At 45.5% G+C, this 17,256-nt stretch overlaps 1 protein-coding gene across 1 annotated transcript in view; it reads left to right on the forward strand.

Moving 5' to 3' along the window:
• Positions 1 to 3,195: 3,195 nt before the first annotated feature.
• Positions 3,196 to 17,256, forward strand: part of CDS1 (CDP-diacylglycerol synthase 1) — a 37,638-nt gene continuing 23,577 nt past the window's right edge. Inside the window, exons 1-3 of the mRNA XM_076337069.1 lie at positions 3,196 to 3,270; positions 11,431 to 11,549; positions 15,197 to 15,293. Coding sequence (XP_076193184.1) covers positions 3,196 to 3,270; positions 11,431 to 11,549; positions 15,197 to 15,293 — 291 coding nt within the window. The remainder of the gene's footprint in view (positions 3,271 to 11,430; positions 11,550 to 15,196; positions 15,294 to 17,256) is intronic.

Below are 17,256 nucleotides of genomic sequence, written 5' to 3' on the forward strand. Positions count from 1 at the left end.
CCCGCCAGTGCCCGGTCCTTGTTTTTAATTCTCTCTCTCCTGGTGGCCCTGCCCAGAAGATTGCTCATTCCCTCGCCCCACTGCCACCAGTTGTTCATTGCTTGCTCTCTTTCTTATTCCCGAAATGCAGTGACTCATCTTCTTGCACTTGCCTTGCCTCTGCTCATTAATATGTTTCAAGTACTTCACCTTTTCCTCCTTTGCCATTATCATTACTTTCTTCCATCACACCTTTCGCTAAACAAATATTTTTTCCTCCAATCTTTTCTAGGTGAATTCTTTTCCCCTTCACTGTTTAGGTTAAGGATGGAGCAAAGATGTAGGAGAAATGGAGACTCTTACTCCTCTCCTGGATGGGACGTAAAGATCTGCTTAATGATCTTTATGCAGGTACTGAAGCATTGTCTCTGTCTTGTCGACTACAGAAGGGCCTTTTCTGTGGCAAAAGCGTAGCATCTAGTCATTCTCAGCCCTGTATTTGTTAGACCAGGCTTACCAGGAAGGTCTATAACAAGGCACGTACTTCTTCAGCTAGACCCAACTGCTCTGTGGTGGTTGTAGGGCAGTTGGTGTCCATCCCACCCTGGGCTACAGACCCGCGTGTGGGATCTGCGTGCCGGGGGAAGCAGCCTGGATGTCTGCTCCACGCGCCAGAGCCACCACGGGTGGCAAAGCTGCGGAGACCAGACAAACCACTTCTTATTTTCTCTGCGCAGAGAAAATAAATTTTTATGCTTTCCTCTACACAGGTAGTCCCATTGCAGGGCCAACAGAGTAAATGCATGTCTTGCGCTTGAAATAAGGGAAACCATGATTTCTTCTGAAAGCTTTGCTGGAGGAACGCTGGCAAGCAAAAACTCAATAGTAGAAACACACTGAAAGAGGAGAGAGTGAAAAGGACGCCTCATTACCCATTGGGATCCACTCTACGCCCAGCTCACCCTGTATGGTTTAGGTTTCTTCCCTGCTGGGGAACTGTTTCCCACCCTCGCATATTCTGAGGAAGGAGAGCTGAGTTTTGACTCCATTTTCCCCCATAATATTTCACTTATGGAGAAATACATTCAGAATTATACTTAGTAAGAGTGAGGTGTTGGAAGATCCAGGCCATATCGCCATAGCACTGATCTGCAGCAGGCTGCCACTGTCACGTTTGTCCATAAAGGACCCGATGGTAGAAACTGCCTCTGTGGCCTGTCTGGTCCGGCGCTGGGTCTCTGGTTTGCCTTCTGCCGGAAGAGCCCTTCTCTTAGTACACCAGGTTTTTGCACATGCTTGGGGATGCCGCAGGCATGCTATCCCCTGACACCGTCAGCGGTGCACGGGCAAAACATTTCACAGAAGTGGCTGTTCTTCCTGAACACCGGAGGGTCCGTGCTTCTCGGCAGTGAGGTCAGAGTCAGTTTATCAACGCTATAATCCATGTCCACTCACAGCAGCTTGCTCTAACTTCCTGAACCGCGGTGTTGTCATTAAAAACATGCCAAGCATACCTTCGGAGGGACATAATAATAATGTTGTTTACATAATAAAACTAAATCATGAAATAAAACCAATCAAGCCTGGTGAAACCAGTCACCATAGGGATAATGTAAATAATAGCAGACGCGGCTAGACGCTGCCTTGCAAGAGGTGCTGGTCCTGTGTTTGCAGACACAGTAAGCCAGCATGTGGACACCAAGGTGACATCTCGACTGAGTGTCTTTATGGGAATTCTCTGGGGCAGCCGGCTGTTGCCATGGCCAGACTGTCAGTAGCCATACAAACATGGTGGAGCGGGACAGGCACTGTAACAGGGTGGCTGGAGAAATTCAGCAGGCTTTGGGAAGCGAAGGTAGTGTTTGCTCTCCTAATCACCTGGCAGCAGTGTGCTAGAGCTGAAAGGCACTCCAGCATGGTCATCTGAACTGGACCAGAGGGCTGGGATGGCACCAAATTGTGGCACGTCTCAGCAGACAGAGGTGATGTCCGGACAGCTCATCAGGTCACGGTGTTCTGCAGGGTCTGCTTGTCCCTACACAGGGACGCATCCCGCTTTGCTCTGCACCCAGGCCTGCCCCCGATGTCTCCCGCACAGGTGCAGCTCAGGTGAAGGGGGCCTGTGGACTGTGTGCCTCTCACACCCATCCTCTGCGCAGCTCCTGGAGTAGCCTGTCTAGTAAACAGTGGCTATTTTGAGAGGAAGATAGAGCTGACAGTGTAATACCTGTTACAGAGTATGTGTAACTGCCCTTGCAGAGCATTTTTCTTGACTGCGAACTCTTAGGCAGGTGCGTTACATTTCTGTACAGGCCGGTGGCACCACACCTGGCAGGGCACATGGCATGGTGGGGCAGGAACGGGGCAAGCACCAAACCTGCCTTTTTAAATGACCATACAGCAGGTGGGCATAAGTATCCCAGAGGAAGGCAAAGCACTCCACAGACAACCAGCGATGCCTGTGTGGGCTGCAGCACTGGCGTCCACGGGTGTTGACACAGAGCTGTACCAGGGCTGTGTGGAGATGCCTGCCCCCGTCGCCCCGGGGATTTCACCGACGGACTGCAGGCACGCAGCATGCCGGGGCCGTGCTGACACCCAGGAGAAAACAACCTGGAGGTCCACGCCCGCGTTGCAGGGGTTTGCGGGGAGGAGGCACGCGAGGGGGTGGCGGCCCAGGCGTGCGCCGCGGTTGCGGGTGCCCACCATCCGGCCCCCGGGAAGCGCCCACGGGAAGCTTCCACACGGGAAGCACCGCCGCGGGCGGGGACCGGGCCGGGAGAACCGCGGGCCGGGCCGGGCCGGTCACGCCCGCCTCGCGCTACCCGCTGTCGGCCGCGGCCCCGCCCCGCCCCGCCCCCTGCGCCGGCCGGGGGCGGGGCCAGTGTCGGGGGCGGAGCGCCGGGCGCACCTGGGCGACAAGGCCCCGCCTTCTCCGCCCCAGCCGCCGCCGCGGGGACGCGGACGCTTCTCCGCTGCCGGGGCGCTGGGGTCCGGCCGCGTCCCCGAGTCGTGGCGGCGGCGTCCGCAGCGAGAGCGCCCCCCTCTCCGGGGGAGGGTATAGCGCCAGGCTCCTCAGAGGAGAAGGAGGAGGAGAAGGAGGCGGCGGCGGCGGCCGGGCTCCGCGGCGCGGCCTCCGCGCCCTCCCCGTCCCGATCGGCCCGGCCCCGCCTGCGCCCGCTCGCCGCCGGGTGGGCGTTGGGCTCCCGCGGCGCGATGTCGGCGCGGCGGCGGCGGAGGGCGGCCGCTGAGGAGGAGGAGGAAGAGGAGGAGGAGGCGGGTAGCGACAAGGTGAGGGCGCGCGGCCGGGGGCCGCTGGGGCAGGTGCGCGGGCGCGCGCCGCTCCCGCTCCGCGCGGCGAGGGGAGGGGCGGGGGCCGGGAAGCGGCGCTGCCTCCCCCCGCGGATCGCCGGGCCCCGACTGCGACGCGCGTGGGGCGCCACGCTGCGCCCCCTGCCTCGGCGAGAAATCCTCCCCGGCCCCTCCCCGTGCCGTGAGGCTGCTGTTCGTTCTCCGTGGCGGGAGCAGGGAGAGGGCGACGTGCCAAGTGGCCTCCGCGCCCGGTGCGCGGGGGTTAGGGGCTCACGCGTGTCCTGCCCCACTGCCACCCCCCCACCCCCCCCGGCCAGACTGAAATGGGAGCGTCCGGTTTCTCTCCGGGCCCGCAGCAAAGGCTGAACAGCACGTCGGGCTGCGTGTGGTAGTTCACCCCTTGCCGAAGTGGCTGGGCCCGGCAAAGAGCTCGCTTCAGCGTGGCTGGGCCAGTGTGGCGGCACGGAAACAAACACGGGTGGTGATCTGCTCCGGTTAAAGGCTGTGTCAGCACTTCCCCAGCAACTGTTTCTGTTTTATGGCCTTTTAAGTGATAGGCAGTCACCTCTGGCCCGGAAAGGACTTACAGTATGACATTTCTGCTAAGGCAAGAGGTTTTTGAAATACTAAGTCTATGCATCAGGTTCATTATAGTGGCAAAACAGCCACAGTGCTGTTCTTTTGTTTGCCGTGGAGTTAAGGCTTATCTCTACAAAAGCTAAGCACATCACGGTTGCTAATTATCTGAATAAAATGAAAGAGATGTTCTCATTTTGGTAACTGGAATTAAAAAAAAAAAAAGCTTTCTGATTGCTAAATTGAGTTTGCAATACATGGTGGAGCGCTCCCAAATTGGTGACTCTTTAAACCTGCATGGATGTCGAAGTTGCAGAATGTGCAGTCTGCCATAGGCCTTGTGGCAAGGAATTGGAAAGTGAAACTCAATAGTCAGTTTTTATTCTGCGCTTTGGTTGCGCGAACTCAAAGCCAATGAACTTGAAAATTTGCAGTACTGTGCTGCATAGAGGGCTGTGATCAAATAAGGTAACGTTTAGACTATGGCTGTGCAGAGAATATTTCTCTGTAGATGAGAAATAACTTTTAAACACGATTTCTTGTAGCAGAGTGCTCACAAAGCTGTTTTTCTGTGGAGTTGTTCAGGTTTGTTTTATTTTGTAGGCTAAGTTTATTTCTGAGGTGTGCAGTGAGCTGCCTTCAAAGAATTCTTCCCGTTCAAAGCCGCTACTCCCCAGACCTCAAAAGGGTGCACCTAAAACTTGCTAATTTCCAGAGAGGAAAATGCTGTTCTTGCCTATAGGCCTACTGTACTTTTACTTTAGCTGCTCGACAGTCTAGTGTTTCACCCAGTTTCAGATGATGTTGAACAGAAAGGACTCTGCTGCTGTGTATGCAGCTGGGATGTTGGTTACAGGAGATGAATTTCAATGTGCATACATTTGCAACGATTGCTTGAACTGTTAGATATGGAAAGCCTTTTCCACTGCACAGAAGACTTTTTGATGGATTATTTGGGGGATCCTCCTTGTTCCCGTTAGACTTGCTCAACCTATCCGTGTTGCACACAGCACTGGTGACCCTTGTCATGGCTCACAAGCGACGTTAAGGATTGATTTTACATATTAAGCTGTCTTCAGTGCCGTTGGTAACTGTAAAGATAAACCAGCATTTTGTACTGAGTTTTCTATCAGTGGGTCACAGTTTGGGTCTCTGTTTTGAATATGAGTACACAGGTAATGTCTGCTGTAGGTGATTTGATGAGAAGCATCTGGTCATCTGGATTCACAGATGCCATGTTATACGCCTTCTTAGATGGTTATCTTTGTGCTCTACCTCTTGCCTGACCTTTACAACAAGTGGATAGCTTATTGTCCTTTGGCTATTTTCAGATGACCAATTTGGCGTGGTAATTGTGTATTTGGTCCCAAACTTGTTCTTTTGTGCATAACTACTCAGGATGGCCACGATGCAGTGGGTTTCCACTGCTTCCTAGTATGCAGCTTAGAAACATCACCCTCTTCCTCACTTGTAATGAAGGAGAAAACTTGCTTGTCTCCTTTCATATGGTAACTGCTTTGTGCTGCTTCTGCTCTTGTTGACCCAATTAATTCAGACTTCCAGATACGTAAAGGTGACATGCTTTAAAGCACCTTGTTTGCCAAAGCAGAGAAGCGCTCTGTGTTTGCTGAAGAGCTCCACGAACACTAAATATGTCTGGAGGGTTTTATCTTTTGTACTTTTAGTCCTGTTTTCAGTATGTAATCTGATACTTTTCATGTTATGCTTACTGTGTCCACAGATGCTCATTTCCAACTGAATTTAAGTGAAGCTGTTTTTTTCCTTCATTTGCATGCTTTTTTACCACTAACTGGAAAAAACTGGTAGCCATTTCTACGTCCATATAATTTCAAATAAAAGTTAACTTCCTTGGTTTTGTATGAAGGAATATGGTATGCCCTTTGTGAAGCTTCTTCCTGAAGTTCCCAAGCTCTGCAAGTCTCGGTGTCTTCAGTTGCTCACTAGCTTGTTGAGCTGATGACTTTTTGCAAACTTCCTGTGAACATGCCTTTGCCCTGTAGGGCTTTGCAATTTCACAAGTTTGTTGTTTCTTTGTGTTGTCCTGTGGCATGCAGGAGTGATTTTTTCAGTTGTCCCTTTCTTATTTGCTGCGGCTTGCCCTGGACGATCTTTTCCTAAGAATGTCTTGTCCAAGTGCCTTCATAAATACTCCGCGGCCCTTGGGAGCAAGAGGAACGATTCAGCATTCAAATACTTAATATGTATAAGTCAGGTAAAGTTTTACAGATTGATCTGCACGTGTTCATGCTTATTTTAAAATTCCGGTTGTTTGCATTCTTTACTAAAAAGCAAGTGACACTGCTTTCAAATGCTTCAGAAAAATTATTGTATCCTGGAAGTAGTCACACAGTTACTCCTCTTTGTACTGTGCAGAGTTGTTGGAGTAGGATGCGGAGGGGGCAGTGGAATCGTGTTGCATTGCTGGCCGTGGGAGCAAGTGCCTCTTTGCCTAGGGTCATTGTTAATTATTTGTAACTGAAACAAGCCCGGAATCACTGACCACTGTTTCAGTTCTGTGAGACAGCCCTTCCAGGGAATCAATTGCTAGATAAGTTGCTCAGACCTGTGAAGCTGGGTTTGGGACTTGGGTCTTTGCCACCCAAAACCTCCCAAACCCGCTTGGAGATAAATGAAATTCCTGATGGCGGTTATGGTGGAACAGTAGAGCCTGTCATGGGTCACTTAGTTACTTCATTTGACTTACTTCTTTTGGAATATCCAGAAAATGGGTCTGTTTAATTTTCACAGAGAAGTCTGACCTCTATGCTGTCTGCTACAAGCATGATGGTAATAATAAGGGCTGAGAATTTCCAAACCTCTGTTTTCTTGGAAGTGGTGGTGAATTAGTACTAGTGCAGATAGTAAAGGATCTGTAGGTTTCAGTCTTCAATTCAGTGTGTGCAGTTCTCTCGCTTGTGTTTCTGCATATGTCGGGCTTTAACAGTTCGGAAAAAAAGGTTTCATTATTCAGGATCTTCTGACACTTTGATATCTTGACTTCAGAGGAACGTATCAAGATACATCTAATTAAATATGCTACAATGTGGTCTAACTGAACTATTGACTTCATTGTAAAACTTGTGAGAGAGACTGCGGAAAGGTCAAAGCTGGAGGAGAAAAATTAAGTAACACATACAGGTAAAATGACAATAATTAAATTCTTTTGCTTGCTAACTTTTTCACATAAGCTGTTGGAAAATGTCTTCATTTTCTCATTTGCTCTTCATGTAAATGCTACATTCTCCAAGAAAAACATATTTGCTGTCTACTTGGGAGTTCCTTATCATGTCCTGGAAAAAATGCAGTACAAGGAAAACATTGCAAGTGCCTTTGTAACTAGAATAATTCTTGTGTGTGGTTCACTCATCACGTGTTAATTGTAGTGGAGGGTGTGTGGTACAAAACAGCAATTCAGATGTGTATATCCTTTTAGATGATGAAAGGTTGACATGTCTATTTTTTTCTGCACGACACATGGCTGTATTCTGGTAGCTGTTATGAAGTAGCCAGCAAGCAGAAATCCACAGGGAAGCTTAATTTGTGGCAAGATGCCACATGTTTTGAACTCCTGTTAGGGAGGCTCAGGCTCTTGACTGTTTGAGTTCCTCCTTTGTATGGCCAAGTATTTATGGTCTTGTACAGAAGATTTAGCTTAAGGATGAAAGTCTTGTCTTTTAAGAACATAAAAATTAAAACAAAACAAAACCCTACAACTAAATAAACGTTTGTCTCGGGGTACTTTGGAAATGTTGGAAACCAATGAGTGTGTCAGGTAGGCATGTTTATTATGTGCTGAGCTGTTTGTAGTGTGTGAATAACTGTCATGTTTGCCTTCTTCCCTGTACTTGTTAGGCCTGCATCATCTCAGCCTTGTTGGACTTGTATTCTATGAGCTGATCAGATAGGTTCTCTTGAAGGAATATGTGCCTTCAAATGAAGAGAAGCAAGGCAACGGCCTCATTGCAACATCCATTACAGACACTTGGGATGTGAATCAAGGAGACGGGAGTGGCACACGTTCTGCATGTAAAAGGCTCTGTCACCTGCAGTTTCAGAACTCTAGAAAAAAATGAAAACACCTTAGATCAAACATTTAATTTGGAGTTGGGGTTGAAAGGTGTCTTAGTCACTTAGGACCGTACAACTTCTGCTGTTCTCAATTAACCTTTGAAAACCTTGTAAATACCTGCTCACAGTATGAAACCCATGGAATTTCAATTAATACCCCTCGCAGGTCCTTGTTGTTACTGTGTGTTCAGCTTGGCCAAATCCCAAACCTGAAGAGCAGGAAAAGGAAGGGCTGCTTGGTTTTATACTAAACTCCAAAACTGCTTCTACAAGGTCAAGCTGAAGCAGCAAGTCTCTTGATTTCTTTCTTTTTTTTTTTTTTTTTTTTGAGGGCTTTGATAGTGATTAACTTAGTGTTTCCTTCCATAATGATTGTTGTTATTCATGGCTATAAGATGGAATGTTTATAATCAATCATGTAAAATAATTAAGAAAACAATTAGCAAGAAAGACTTGTCCCCCAGTGATGGGGTTCTCTAAGCACTTCATGATGCAGAAGACAATTAACTAGCTTTTAGTGAACAACTTCCTCTTTAGCTTCTGACTTTGCAAATTAAATGCCTTATTCAGGAAATGGTTGTGGCCATTACAGCAATTAACTGGAAAATAAAGTATTCAAGGTAATTTTTGAGGTATGTTACAAAGGGAAGTTGAAGATAGTTGGGGGTTTGTCTCCCACTGGTTATTGTAGCAATGTAAAGCTAAAAAATGACCGAATGCACCAAGTTCTATGCAACTTGCAGGTTGCACCAGCCAAGCTCCCAGTAGCAGCAGTATGAAGCACAAGCTACTGAAAAACACATCAGATAAACACAGACTCCTTCTTCAAGGTATTCAGATACTCTGAAAAATGCCATGCACCTGTGAATTCAGATGTTGGAAATAGCAATTCTAAAACATTGCTTCTAATGAGGTGCATAAGTGACAGTTGTGTGTTAAATATCAGAGGGATAAAACTAAATATGAATTTTTAATATTTTTTTTTCTGTTTAAACACTGGTTGAGTATGGAAACATTTTCTGCAATACCAAAAGCCCAAAATGGAACAAAAAAGTTTGGGGGTATTCTTAGTTCTGAGTGCTTAAAAGAGAGAACATCTCTGCCATGTGCAAGCAGGGATTAATATTAAAGATGCTAAGTCATGGTCTTAGGGCCAGGATTACTGCCCATCATCTGCACAGTGAGTAGTGTCTTCTAGAACTGTACAGACAGCTTGCTGCACTCCAGTGCAGGTCACGGCAGTTGGAACATGGCTTTGGGAGAGACCTGTGATCCCCCCCGCAGTTGCATCTATAGTTGATTTCCTAAGCTGTGGTACAACGCTGTGAGAAACATCTCTGAATAACAAGGTTGCAAGCACAGTAACTTTTTGTTTATTTATGTGCTTTTTCAGGTGTTCTACAGACTTTCTGAAGTCTGGACCACACTTAGAGTATTTGCTCTTTTTACTTGTATTAATTATAGACAATGTCTGTCTAATAATTATTCGGCTGTGGGGTTTCAAGGAATAGGAAAAGCATTGATCATGCTTTTCAAAGAAGTAAATGATGTAAAATCCATTCAAGAATTTTGTCTTGGGCGCGTGTGTGGTACATAAAGTGAATGAGAAAAACACAGGCCTAACGTTAAAAAAGAGAATTACTCTTCCTGTTACCTGTTTCCCTTGTGCATGTTGTACAGTGCCAGCTCACGGTCTCGGGTTCTAAAAAGATAAAAAAAAATTTAAAATGAAAAGGGTGGTGTTTTCCGTCGGATTAGTGTCCCTGGACAGAGCGCCGTGGGGGGTGACGGGGCCCCGGGGAGGGTCCGAGGGGAGAGCCCGGCGCCGCCCGGGGCTGCGGGGAGAGCCCGCCTGCAGCACCCTGGTCAGCTCCCGGCCGGCCGCCCCGGCGACGGGGCCGGACCCCCGCCCCTCCCCGCAGCCGCTTCTGCGCAGCTTCTGGGTGTTAGTCCTTGACTAATTAGTCCGTGACTTTGGACGGCGATGTTTGAAAAGCCTTATCTTTTCCAGCCGTGTTGTTTACAAAGGTCAGTCACTGAGGCAATGGTTACACTGAAGTGTAGCTTCCTGGAAAAGGCCAACGGATTGAGAGGAAAAGGCGATAGCCTATAAACAGAGTAGCCGTGCGATGGCCGGGATTGTAGGCCGCCTTAATTCTGTGGCGTCTTATGGAGGGGGCGAGAGGGAGGATATACGTCTGCTGTCTTCCAAAATGCCAAAAATACTCAGAACAAGGGAAGAAAGTAATATTATTAAGGAAAAGTAGGAAAGAAAAGCAGTCATGTTCATGGAAATAGATTAAGGAGAAAGAACCGAGATCTGCGATGAGGAGGCTGGAAAGAGAGGGAGACTGAGAAATAGCAGTATAGCGGTGGTGAAAAAAGTTTTCAAGCACAGTTACTTTGCAGTCCCTAGAGCTGTTAAGAACTGATGAACCTGAGGCGGCAGGGCAGGCTGGAAGCCGTTTGGGATTGTAAGGAGGTGAGGCAAGTCAGGAAGGTCAGGAGGAAGTTCAAGTCTCAAGAGAGCCAGACACTGAGCTAGATACAGCTCTCTGCCTTACTGCTGCGCCAGGGCCGAGTGCAGCTCTCTGACTGCCCGGAGCTGTGGTGTTTGTAACATTAGAACGAATTAAGTAAATCATCAGCACCCTTAGTGTTGGCTTCAACTGAGGGAAAAATAATCTTGACAGTCTACTCTGACCGTTGGTGACAATTTGTACATTGTCGCCGAAGTACGTACTGCCTGTTTTGCATTTGGGTTAGACACACAGTCTGTCTTAGGTGATGTCTTCCTGAGCGCTCGTTAGTGAATACTGAAGAAATAACTGCAGTGTTGGAGTCATACAAGAAATTATTCTGAGTAACACTGTGTCCATAGGACACTTGGTCACTTCACAGTTTGGTTTTGGATTGTTCTTTTCAAGCCGGAGGGTTCAAGTCCTAGCGTATGTATGTATGAAACTGTGCCAGCAACCTCTTTTCATTGTACAAAGGGACTGTTTTTTCATGCATTCCATTTCCTTTTTTTCTTAATGTGACATTAAACCACGAGAAGACCCTTCTCCTTATCCCACAAAAGGTTGGTTTGAGATGTAGGTGAGGGAATGTGTTAGAGGGTTAGGGATTTCTGTTAAACTCATGTTCTATGACAGCTGTAGTATTTCTGGAAACATATATCCTCATGCTTATGTACATGGGTTGAAAAAGTGCCTAGAATGTGAAGTTTCTTGAGCACAGCAGGTACTGTCACAACATCTGAGTACTGGCCTTCTTATAAACATTTATTGGGATACATTTGTCTCCTACAACATCTACAGTTTCACTAGTACACCATTGTTGTCTTTTTAGAAAGTAATGTAGATATTATCAGTTCCTAAAGTAATATTTATGACTGAATACTGTTTTCTGACATAATAACTAATAATCTTGCATGTTGTGTTGGGGTTGGGTTTTTTTTTTATTTTGTCATAGGAAGTGGATTTGGAAGAAAGACTTGGAGAGTTGGATCTTAGAAGTGATTCAGATGTTCTTTCACCAACAGACAGCACTCCAGAAATCCTCAAAAGGGCTTTGTCAGGCTTGTCTGCCAGGTATAGTAAAACAAACAGCTCTCAAGTTTAATAGCTGCTGGCTAAAATTCTTAGATTATGTTGCAGTTTTAATTCTTACAGTTTGTACTGCAGTTTTAAATTTCATATGATACACATGAAAATTCAAGGATAAATTTTTACTGGATATCATTGATTTATTTATGCTTTGATAGTCCCTTCAGTGTAATTTTTTTTTTTGCATATACCTGAAGATTGCCCATTGCATGCATTTCTAAGTAAACCACTGCAATGCTTAGCTACAGTTTACATAAACATTTGCCATTGTTTGTTGAGCATTGCAATAAAATGGGCTAAAGAATAGTCATTGGGTTTGATATCCAGAATAACTATTTCTGAGGGTTATAATAAACTGATTTCCTACATCCAAAGTTAAGGGGAGGGGCAGTATTTGTGTATAAATGAAAAGGAAAGAAGTGTAAATTCTCTGGGTGAGCTTTGCTAGCTTTTTATGACAGCATTTCTACTTCTAAATAATTTTTCTTTACAGTTAAATACAACATAGCTTTTATTTTCATACCTTTTAAAGCAATATTTAATTTTTTCCTGCCATCTCTTTTCAAACCCAGGTTTCTGCCTCCAACCCCTGTTCACAGGAGCTTAAGGGCTAGCAGCTGTGGGGGGTGGGGGAGGTAGATAGACAGATAATCGTGGGGACCTGCATATTCATGGAGGCTAACGAATAAAGTTCCTAGTATATTTTTTTTTATACAGTCCCTTTACAACACTTGATCAGTCAAACCCTTTTGGAGGTGACAATTCACATTACTTTTTTTTTCACTAACGCAATGAAAGAGCATTTAGGTGTGTGATAGATCACATAACAAAAAAACTCCCTAGTAAAATGAATGTGTGTATCATATATACCTTATGCTCAACGTAACAAACCAAGCAATATACAATGTATATTTTAGACACAACTTAGGTCTTGCAAGAGTCAGAAGAAGGACCTCCAATCCAGACTACGATTAAAAACTTCCAAGTCCTTGTAAAAAAACTGATCTCCAGTAGGTATCTCCAATAGCAGTGTGAAACTACATTTTTTTGACTTGCTCCTTTTTTAATCTGTTGTCTGTTTCTGTTGCGATGTCTGAGAGCTATAAACAAACGTATTGTTCCCAGGTTTCAAAATGCGTGTTTCTAAACTGCACCAGCTGCAAACAGAATGTGATACTGCCATCACACTGCAAGGAGTATCTAGTTCCTATCACCTTCAGAGTTCTCTTACCATGTTAAATGTTGTGGAAGTCTTAGGTCTCCAAATCAGACTTGTTCCAAAGGGCACTTGCATGGTGATACCTCAAAGCCTGCAACTAAGAGGCGCAGGCGAAACCTTTCCTGTTTCACATGCTTGAAATTCTTTATTGGAGTGTTTGCACAAAGGTGCACAAAGGTGCTTTAAGTGCAAAATTAAATTCTTGGTGCTTTATGAATGCTAGATACAAAATTACCTGCCGGTTTAGTAACTGGCAGTCCCACCAGAGATGTTGTCATAATGCTCAACATGAGTTGCACTGTAACTCTCAGAAATATTGTTCCTCTTTGTATTTGGCCTTTAGAGGAAATAGTATCCTCAACTTTCCAGTGGAGAGTTAGGACACAATAAACTTGTCAGCTGGCTTCCTAGATTCTGGAGCTTGTTTTCTTACTTACTGAAGCTGTCTTTCCAGTGCTGCGCTTGTCAACACCCTCAAGATACTATGTGGTATTTTAACATTATTCTTAAGGGAAGTTGAATTCTTCTAAAGGAGTCTTGCTCACTATAGGTATGCCACTAGGAGCAAGCTGCTACTCTATAGCCCACATCGTAGAGGAGCATAAAGCATCTGTTGTGATAAAGCCTGTTGTGCCTTTGTTCTGACACTTACAGCAAATCCAGTTAGTGTCTTTAGCAGCCATTAACCTGCCAATGAATAATATCTTTGAAAATCAAATTAATGAAGTTTACATTAAAACTGTAGTATGATGCAAAACTAACAGTGTCCTCTGAATCAGGTGTATCCCCTGATGCAGCAACGAAACGCAAGACTGATACAAAGCAAAACATCAGAAAGAATTTCTTTAAGCTATAGTAGGGTTTTTTGTATTTAGCAGTAACTTGTGATCAGTTGGTTCAGCGTACTTTTAGAGGCAAAATTCCTGAAGGGAAAAACACAGGCAAAAGAGGAGAAAAATTTACTGAAAAGTAATATGAACAATAAAATACAGACTATTGATAACTAGAAACATTTTCATGGCAGAGTGGGGCATGTGATGAGTTCTTTTAAACTGTTTTTTAAAAATGAACTGGGCTCTTGCTTTTTCCTGATACTGGCCTTTGGCAGCAGGAGGTTGGGGAGGGGGGATAACATTTCGGTTACTCTAGAAATGACAAAAAACCCTCCAAAAACAAAACCAACAACAACAAAAAGCGAAGACTTCCCAGATGTTTGGGGTTTTTAAAAAGAACTCTTACTTTTTCAAAGAAGGCATTCCATACCTCGAATACTGTGTTCAGTTTTGGGCCCCTCACTACGAGGAGGACATTGAGGTGCTGGAGCGTGTCCAAAGAAAAGCAACGAAGCTGGTGAAGGGTCTAGAGAACAAGTCTTATGAGGAGCAGCTGAGGGAACTGGGGTTGTTTAGCCTGGAGAAAAGGAGGCTGAGGGGAGACCTCATCGCTCTCTACAACTACCTGAAAGGAGGTTGTAGCCAGGTGGGTGTCAGACTCTTCTCCCAAGTAACAAGTGATAGGACGAGAGGAAGCGGCCTCGAGTTGTGCCGGGGGAGGTTTAGGTTGGATATTAGGAAAAATTTCTTCACCGAAAGGGTTATCAAGCACTGGAACAGGCTGCCCAGGGAAGTGGTTGAGTCACCATCCCTGGAGGTATTTAAAAGATGTGTAGACATGGTACCTGGGGACATGGTTTGGTGGTGGACTTGGCAGTGTTAGGTTAACGGTGGGACTTGATGATCTTAAAGGTCTTTTCCAACGTAAATGATTCTATGGTAACAGAAATTTCTATTCTGCTTTCCTTAGGTAGCCACAAGCAGCTGCAAAGGTCTATAAGGGCAGAAGAGTACAGCTAGTTTGACCTGTCACCCCTCATTGTCACATGTTTTCCTGTCCTGGTTCCAGTGCTCACAAGAGCACAGGACTGCTTTCAATAGACAACCCTCTATCTAGCAAAATAGCTACTTTGCTGCTATGGAAAGTTGGTGATCACCTGGGTTTTTTTGTCTGTTACTCCCCAAAGAATCGTATGCTTTTTACCTGACAGCCTTTCTTTCATATGTAAGCCTTTACATGGCTGGACCCCATCAATCTTGCTGATTATGTGATGCTTTTTGAGGGTCCTGATTTTCACAGCAGCTTCAATATGGGGTTGATCCATTTAATTGCAAATTATGTTGGGCAGGGGGGGAGCATGGGGGAAGAAGAAAGGTGGCTAACTTTAATTTCTTTTACTGTGCATCTTGTTTAGTTGGATAGTTGGTTGATTCTGTGTTTCTTGCTATGTGTTTTATTAAGCATGAAAATCTCTGGAACTCCCACTATTTCTAATACACTTTAATCTCTAGTTAGTAAAGGAAGTGGCATTTATTTTCATTTATAACCGCTTGCTTTTTATTCTCTTTTTTTTAAATAGATGGAAAAATTGGTGGATTCGTGGAATTCTCACTCTAGCTATGATTTCTGTGTTTTTTCTGATCATATACCTGGGATCATTTATGCTGATGCTTCTGGTAAGTTTGTTTAAATACATTTTGCCATGCAAGAGTTACTTGATCTCTCATTAATCGTGCCTAGGGCAGCTGGAAGCAAACTGCACAGACAGTTCAGAGCAATTTGTTTCTTATTTGTGTAAATGTAAATACTTTCAAAAAACACTGGACAGATTCACAACTGGGCCTTGTGGATTAAGGACTTCTTATATACTGTAATTAATTTATTTTTTTTTTAAGTAGGAATTGAAGTAAATCTAAGAAGTTGAATGATTGTTGCCTTGAAGTTTACTAAACTACTGTCATCTATTTCCTTCTCCAGTTCCCATCACCTACTGTTACATTATTTGAGGGTTGTTTAAAAAAAAAACAAAAACCAAACCCTCAAAAAAACCCCCAAAACACCAAAAAACCAAAGACATAAGAGTTTCATTTTTGAAGCTGAGGAAAGCAGGCAGCTCTGGTCTGCTGTCTGTGACCAGCACTGGAAGTCTTTCCTCAGGCATGCTCCATTAATTCCCTGCTTCTCTATGGGGCTGCCTTGTGGCCTTGGGTTTATCTGTAGAATGGAGCTAGATCCCTTTCCAAGGTATAGAGATAAAGTGCATTTTTAGGTCATGAAGTGAAATAATAATAATAATAATACACACTGCATACCCACTCAGCCTTTACTGCTTCTTTCCATCATCTTTATTGCTGGTATTTTTATTGAATAATGGTTTAACTATCTTTCCCAGTCATGGCACCTAACAGGCAGGGATGTGGCTTCTGACCACTGAAATTGGTACTTCTGGGTAACTGCTTTGATTTTTGACTCTAAGTTTGTTTAACTGCCAAAATGTGCTTTTACTTTTTTCATGGCCACCTGTGAAACATCTTTTGGATTGTATTCATAGAATCATTTAGGTTGGAAAAGACCTTTAAGATCATCAAGTCCCACCGTTAACCTAGCACTGCCAAGTCCACCACTACACCATGTCCCTAAGCGCCTCATCTACACGTCTTTTAAATACTTCCAGGGATGGTGACTCAACCACTTCCCTGGGCAGCCTGTTCCAGTGCTTGATAACCCTTTCGGTGAAGAAATTTTTCCTAATATCCAACCTAAACCTCCCCTGGCACAACTCAAGGCCGTTTCCTCTCGTCCTATCACTTGTTACTTGGGAGAAGAGACCAACACCCACCTGGCTACAACCTCCTTTCAGGTAGTTGTAGAGAGCCATAAGGTCTCCCCTGAGCCTCCTTTTCTCCAGACTAAGCAACCCCAGTTCCCTCAGCTGCTCCTCATAAGACTTGTTCTCTAGACCCTTCACCAGCTTCGTTGCTTTTCTTTGGACACGCTCCAGCACCTCAATGTCCTCCTTGTAGTGAGGGGCCCAAAACTGAACACAGTATTCGAGGTGTGGCCTCACCAGTGCCGAGTACAGGGGCACGATCACTTCCCTAGTCCTGCAGGCCATGCTATTTCTGATACAAGCCAGGATGCCATTGGCCTTCTTGGCCACCTGGGCACACTGCCGGCTCATGTTCAGCTGGCTGTCGACCACCACCCCCAGGTCCTTTTCTGCCAGGCAGCTTTCCAGCCACTCTTCCCCAAGCCTGTAGCGCTGCATGGGGTTGTTGTGGCTGAAGTGCAGGACCCGGCACTTGGCCTTGTTGAACCTCATACAGTTGGCCTGGGCCCATCGATCCAGCCTGTCCAGGTCCCTCTGCAGACCCTTCCTACCCTCGAGCAGATCAACACTCCCGCCCAACTTGGTGTCGTCTGCAAACTTACTGAGGGTGCACTCGATCCCCTCGTCCAGATCATTGATAAAGATATTAAACAGAACTGGCCCCAGAACTGAGCCCTGGGGAACACCGCTCGTGACCAGCTGCCAACTGGATTTAACTCCATTCACCACCACTCTTTGGGCCTGGCCGTCTAGCCAGTTTTTGACACAGTGAAGAGTACGCCCGTCCAAGCCATGAGCAGCCAGTTTCT

The sequence above is a fragment of the Aptenodytes patagonicus genome, chromosome 4, assembly GCF_965638725.1.
Source record: "Aptenodytes patagonicus chromosome 4, bAptPat1.pri.cur, whole genome shotgun sequence".
NCBI lineage: Eukaryota > Metazoa > Chordata > Aves > Sphenisciformes > Spheniscidae > Aptenodytes > Aptenodytes patagonicus.